We start from the raw sequence: 7500 nt of genomic DNA, 5'->3' as shown, positions 1-7500 counted from the left end.
GTAGAGTATAAAGTTGCACAAGACATGTACTGTAAATGTACTGTAAGTTCCTGAGTCGACTACATTTGTGTGTTTATGTTTGCACATGAGCACGTATATATTGTTATCATCTGCTTGAATGTATGTGCTATCATGCATAGTGTGTCTTTTAAATGTGTGTGTGTGTATGTGTGTGTGTGTATGTGTGTATGAGCACGTGAGGGCCAACATATCACTAATTTGTGCATATGTGCTTACAGGCAAGGTATGTGTTTTCTCTCTCTGTCTCTCTTGTGTGTGCGTGCATGTGTGTGTGTGTGTGTGTGTGTTTGCTCGTGTGTGTGCGTATTGCCGGCTTGCATCCTTTTTGTAGTAAGAATAAGGGCTGATTATGGAAATTATACTGCACCCAAAGTTAGTTTCCATCACAACAACAGCAAAAAAAAACAACAACAAAAAAAACCCCCCAGATGAAAAAAAAAACTGGGTCAGAGATGAACTGACTCTGTTAGGAGATGAATGTGTATGTGCGTGTGTGTGTATGGGTGTGGGGGGGGGGTGTGTGTGAGTGAATTGTAAACAAGGCTGTGTGCTCTCTCTGGTAGTGTGGGCTAAAGACATGAATGCCTCTCTCTGTGTCAGATCTCAGCCTGATGTGTGACAGTCAGCATCTTATCCAGCCGCAGTATGAAACAGCGTTGTTACGGATGACAGTCATTCCTTTATTCAAAACATACAACCTTTCGTTCACTCACCGCCGATGTTACGTAGCGCCGCACAAACAGCTCATAAGGCAGACGGTGTTCTATACAGGAGTAAGCGAGTCCGTAGGTAGTTTACATATAGATCTAAATACATGGTAGTTTAACACAGGCAGCTTTTTAAGATTGTGTCAATGACATTTTACTGCCTGTCACTTTGATTGCTTTATGCAGAGTGGATAACATCTGTCCTGAAGCTTCATAAATGCATCATACAGATGTCATGCACTGCATGTGTTCTGTGTCCTACACGTCAGGGTTGTTAGTTCAAAAGAAACTGTAATCCAGTCTTTCTTTCTGCGTAAATTTCATCAGACATATTTATTCAATCTTGGGTATTCTTTTTTGCGTACATTTACTCAGTAGCATTTATTCAGTCTTGGGTATTTTGTGAGTGATTATTATTGCCAGGTCAGATTTTCTCAGCGTTTCTGACGATTTCTCCGTCTGTGTGCGTTTAAAATCCCGGCTCAGGGAGAGAGAGAGAGAGAGAGAGATGCGGACTGTTTGCGTGTGGTTTTAGAGAGAGAGAGAGAGAGAGAGAGAGAGAGCGAGAGAGAGACTACGCGGTGTGCGACAGAAGATTTCCCTCTGCAAATGAAACTCATTAAATTCAACTGGATGGCCCCTGGGTTGTTTAACGAGAGTACCTCCTCAATTCTGAGAGAGTGCGAGAGAGAGAGAGAGAGAGCAGGAGAGAAAAAGAAAGAGAGAGAGAGGGGAAAAAAGGAAGAATTGAGAGCTGCTACGTAGAGATTAACTTGACATCCTCTTTACACGTACATGGCACTGAAATCCAGTTACACGTTCAGACACTACACATGAAAATTCTCTCTATTCCCTGACAAACTAAACCCTCATGCTATTTAATATCAGGCTGCACTCACACACTGTTTAACATCCACACATTTACACCCTCACACTGTTTAACGTTACAGTCAAACTACAACCTCACACTGTTTAACATTACAGTCAAACTACAACCTCACACTGTTTAACATTACAGTCAAACTACACCCTCACACTGTTTACCGTTACAGTCAAACTACACCCTCACACTGTTTAACATTACAGTCAAACTACAACCTCACACTGTTTAACATTACAGTCAAACTACAACCTCACACTGTTTAACATTACAGTCAAACTACACCCTCACACTGTTTAACATCAAACTACACCCTCACACTGTTTAACGTTACAGTCAAACTACACCCTCACACTGTTTAACATTACAGTCAAACTACACCCTCACACTGTTTAACGTTACAGTCAAACTACACCCTCACACTGTTTAACATAACAGTCAAACTACACCCTCACACTGTTTAACATTACAGTCAAACTACACCCTCACACTGTTTAACATTACAGTCAAACTACACCCTCACACTGTTTAATATTACAGTCAAACTACATCCTCACACTGTTTAACATTACAGTCAAACTACACCCTCACACTGTTTAACATAACAGTCAAACTACACCCTCACACTGTTTAACATTACAGTCAAACTACACCCTCACACTGTTTAACATAACAGTCAAACTACACCCTCACACTGTTTAACATTACAGTCAAACTACACCCTCACACTGTTTAATATTACAGTCAAACTACATCCTCACACTGTTTAACATTACAGTCAAACTATACCCTCACACTGTTTAACATCAAACTACAACCTCACATTGTTTAACATTACAGTCAAACTACACCCTCACACTGTTTAACATTACAGTCAAACTACACCCTCACACTGTTTAATATTACAGTCAAACTACATCCTCACACTGTTTAACATTACAGTCAAACTACACCCTCACACTGTTTAACATCAAACTACAACCTCACACTGTTTAACATAACAGTCAAACTACACCCTCACACTGTTTAACGTTACAGTCAAACTACACCCTCACACTGTTTAACGTTACAGTCAAACTACACCCTCACACTGTTTAACATAACAGTCAAACTACACCCTCACACTGTTTAACGTTACAGTCAAACTACACCCTCACACTGTTTAACGTTACAGTCAAACTACACCCTCACACTGTTTAACATCAAACTACACCCTCACACTGTTTAACGTTACAGTCAAACTACAACCTCACACTGTTTAACATCAAACTACACCCTCACACTGTTTAACATTACAGTCAAACTACACCCTCACACTGTTTAACATAACAGTCAAACTACACCCTCACACTGTTTAACGTTACAGTCAAACTACACCCTCACACTGTTTAACATAACAGTGAAACTACACCCTCACACTGTTTAACATTACAGTCAAACTACAACCTCACACTGTTTAACATCAAACTACAACCTCACACTGTTTAACATTACAGTCAAACTACACCCTCACACTGTTTAACATTACAGTCAAACTACACCCTCACACTGTTTAACATCAAACTACAACCTCACACTGTTTAACATTACAGTCAAACTACACCCTCACACTGTTTAACATTACAGTCAAACTACATCCTCACACTGTTTAACATTACAGTCAAACTACATCCTCACACTGTTTAACACCAAACTACACCCTCACACTGTTTAATGTCAAATTACATTCTCAAGCTGTTTGACATCAAACGCTACTTAGTATCCCACTACACCCCACTACACCCTCACACTGTTATACATTATGGTCAAAGTACACCCTCAGGATGTTTAACATCAAATTACACCCTCACAGTGTGTGCTACAATCATTCTGATTCAGCAGCTCTATCATTACCAGTGCGTTCCTTAACAACCACTTCGACATTTGATCCTGCATTTGTCTGGTTAGCACGCAATAGCTCCAACATTTGAGCTAAAGCTAGTCTTAAGAGAGGTCCATATCTGAAAAAAGCCACAGCGAAAACTGAAAAACATATAACGTTCCTTTGAAAGAACTGTGTCTTCCTGAATATTTTATGATCTTAGAAAATGAAAGGATTTTTGTGTAGCATTCTGTGTTTCTGCCTCTCAACACAAAGGGGATTTCATAAGAAATTATACAACTCTATTTATGCTAAAAGTGTGGTGCAGTCTGCCAGAGGGGATACAGAGAGGAGTTCAGGGACAGGACAACATTCCCTGAAGTAAAAAGGCAAAAGCACTTCTCCTTGGCGGAAACAGACAGCGCAGCCTGAAAGCAGAACGCCAAAATGACCAAGTGTACGAAGTTCGGAGTCACTGGAGATAGAAAACAGAATGAGCAAATCCACTTAACGAGCCCTCCCTCTGTACGTGCATGTGCACAGATGAACACACCGACACATACACACACACACACACACACACACACACACACACTCACACACAGAGATACACACACACAGACACACACACACTCACACACACAGACACACACACACAGAGATACACACACAGAGATACACACACACACACACACACAGACACACACACACACGCACGCACAGAAATACACACACACACACACACACACACACACACACACACACACACACACAGAGACACACACACACACACACACAGACACACACACATTCAGGGACTCACTGCAGCGTAGTCATCTCAGTGAGAGACGGCTGAGTAGCCTTCAGGTAGCTAGCTCGGCGGGCCTGGACTTTGGGGGAGGGTTTAGGGCTGCAGTCGGAGTCTCCACTGTCGTCCTCTGCCATGGCTTTTATATAGCTGCCGCTGCGCATCCGTCTGCAGGGAATCTCATCGTCCCTCCCCAAGCCCGAAAATCCACCCCAATCATCCTGAGGTACCTATACAGACACACAGAGAGAGACCGACAGACAGACAGACAGAGAGAGAGAGAGAGAGATTTTACTTACTTTACTGAAAGTGGTGAAGTGGCACACACATACTCACACACACACTCACACACACACACACACACACACACACACTCACACACACACACACACACACACACACACACACACACACGCGCGCACACATGCAAAAGCCCTGCTCCTCACCTCCGTGAGGGAAACTGAATGATCTCTTAATGCTGGTTCTCCAGTGTATTGCCTAATCTACAGAGAGGAGATGGAAGGGCTGTGAGTCTGGAGTCTGGTTCTCGCTCAGCCGTGGGAGGCATGTTAACACAGAGCCTAGGCCATTGTTTTAAAACACACACACACACACACACTGCTCTATTCACACAACTCGCCTTGTCCCTACACCACCACCAAGACTGACAGAGACAGGGAGAGAGAAATGGAGAGAGAGAGAGAGAGAGAGAGAGAGAGAGACAAAGAGAAAGAGAGCAAGAGAGAGAGAGAGAGAGAGACAGAGAGAGAGAGAGAGAGGGAGAGAAAGAGACAGAGAAAGAGTGAGCGCGAGAGAGACAGAGAGGACACAAAGAGCAGTATTGTTCACTGGAAACACCTACTCTCTACTCTCCAAAGAAATGGAGAGAGTCAAATATGGAAATGATGGGAGGTTGACAAGTGCTCTGTGTGTGTGTGTGTGTGTGTGTGTGTGTGTGTGTGTGTGTGAGAGAGAGAGAGAGAGAGAGAGAGAATGTGACAAATGCCAAATTCTGCAGGAGCCCTCTGTGACACTGTGACGTTTAATGTCGGGATACAAACAGACGTCACGGTGACATCACCGCTGGCACAGCTGTTCTGCACAGTCGGTTCGTTTGTCATCATCATATGAGATGATGAGAAGAAAGAAAACCAAAGACTCTCATTTGAATGAAAGATAAAAAAAAAAAGTGTTACATGCATTAGACAGCCTCTAATATGTCTTACACGTCTATGACTCCCTGGCAGAGAAGAGAGGGATCTTCTTAGTATCCTTCTCATCCGCCCTCTCTCTTTTTCTTTTTAAATCCTCGATTAAAAGGCTCTACGTCTCCCTCCCTTTTCCCCCTACACCTTAAGCTTTTCCGTTCACTGCCCCTCTCCCACCTAGCCTTCATTTTCCCTCCTTTCTCTCTCATCTATCTTTCTCCTTCTCCCCTGGTTCCTCCTACTTCTCCTCTTCCTCCCCCTCTCCTTCTTGCTCCCCACCTCTCGCTCTCTCTCTCTCTCTCTCTCTCTCTCTCTCTCTCTCTCTTTCTGTTTCTGTTTCCCCTCTGGTTCAATCTCTCGAAGTCACAGAGCTGAACCAGTCTTTCTTTCATCTTCACAGAAACAAGTAGTCAGGGGAAACTCTAGGCTTGGTCTCCAAGCCGCTCTCTCTTTTCTCCCTCTCTCGGTTTTCTGATCTCTCCATTAGTTTCTTACGTTCATCGTTGATCCCAACAGTGTGCGCATTCACACGCGCACACACACAAACACACGCACAGACACACACACATTCATACACATACACACATGGGGCATGCACAAAAACAGTGAGTCAGCATCACACAAGTATCTGAATCATTCTCAAATGTTCAAACACGAATGCTCCTTGGATTCGCATACACACATGTACAAACACTCAATAAAAGACAGATGAAACTGAAACAAACAGCCCATGAAGACGTATGTGTAAAACGAGGCAGGTAATGAGTATGACAACAACACTGTCAACACACAACACAGCAGCTCAATATGAAAAAAAGAGATGGACAGATGTAAGGACTGAGTGAATAGAAAAGAAAATAAAGAAAACGATATGGAAAGAAAAGGATAAACAAAAGAGTGTTAAAAACAGATGTTCTCCTCTTGCCTCTCCCTCTCGGACAGCATGCAGTGTCTCCTCTCAACACAGTTCTGCACACGTCTTTGATGATGAGGATGATGCTGATGACAGTGAAGACGATGAGGATTGGGATGACATTTAAAAGACTAACATCGTCCTACCTGTAAGAATTGGCAGGTTCGACCCTGCTGGCAGGTCTGTGCTTTGACTAGCGCTTTATCTATGTTGACAGCTGATTTCTGGTACACTTCTCTGGCTCTGCTCACCGTCAGGGTGCTGGACCAAGAGCTCTTCTTCACCAGCGCCGACGACGAATCGATCCCGGACGAGCCGCCAAATCCCAGAGCCGAAGCTCCGGAGCAGCTCGAACATTTCCCCACGTCGTTATTGCTACGCGATGTCTTCAACGTGCACGCGCCGCTCAGCGTGTTGTACGACTCCAGGAAGTAATGCGACTGTGACTTGTCAGGGCGACGCCCCATCGTCATGACGCCCGAAGGCCGGTGGTAGAGGCACACCTCGCGGTCCAACGTGTCGTCTGAGCTCCAGTAGCCGGACACGGGGGAACGGGCTCGGGGTTTGGGTTCTGAACGACTGCGCTCCTTGCTCTTACCCCGTTTTCCGTGCTGGGACTTGAGCGTGGATGTGTTGCCTGCCGCCGTGGAAACATTGGGATGGGACGTGGCGGTTGCCATGGCTTCAGGGGGAGAGTCAGAGCTGTTGAGGCGCGGTTGGCTGGGCCCCTCCAGCGAATGGGACTTGGTGAAGAGTTTCTGTACGGAGTGGACCAGGTGGCGGATGCGCCCTGGACTGTCGCTTCGCTGGTGCTCCAATGCCGCCGTGCGTTTGTACTGTAGGGTGTGAAATCCATCCCGTCGCTGGTGCTCAAACTGTTCCAACAGGGCTGCCTGAGATCCACACGGGCCGCAGCCCCCGGCCGGAACCACCGTTCCTCCAAACGGCACCACCGCGCACTCCTCCTTCAGCTCGTGGTGCGAGCCGTAGTGTCGCCGCGGAAACGTGCTGCTGGCCAGGTCCGCCCCGTAAGGCCCGGCCCCGCCTCCGCATTCCGCCTGGCAGCTGTAGTAGGCGTGGCGGTCCACGGGGTGGGCGTCGG

General features: G+C 45.4%; 1 protein-coding gene across 5 annotated transcripts in view; it reads right to left on the bottom strand.

Moving 5' to 3' along the window:
- dlgap1b (discs, large (Drosophila) homolog-associated protein 1b) overlaps positions 1–7500 on the bottom strand; it is a 39734-nt gene that overhangs the window by 32119 nt on the left and 115 nt on the right. For 3 of the 5 annotated variants that reach the window (XM_030769499.1, XM_030769500.1, XM_030769501.1), the window contains exons 1-2: positions 6545–7500; positions 4293–4507 (exon numbers count right to left, since the gene is read on the bottom strand). The exon at positions 6545–7500 is cut by the window's right edge and continues 115 nt beyond it. In XM_030769499.1, the coding sequence (XP_030625359.1) occupies positions 4293–4507; positions 6545–7500 (1171 nt within the window). The remainder of the gene's footprint in view (positions 1–4292; positions 4508–6544) is intronic. The other 2 variants (XM_030769502.1, XM_030769503.1) reach the window with 2 other exon arrangements.

The sequence above is a fragment of the Chanos chanos genome, chromosome 3 (assembly GCF_902362185.1).
Source record: "Chanos chanos chromosome 3, fChaCha1.1, whole genome shotgun sequence".
Lineage (NCBI taxonomy): Eukaryota > Metazoa > Chordata > Actinopteri > Gonorynchiformes > Chanidae > Chanos > Chanos chanos.
Note: the sequence above shows the minus strand (reverse complement) of the source record. Positions and strands in the feature narration are given on the sequence as shown.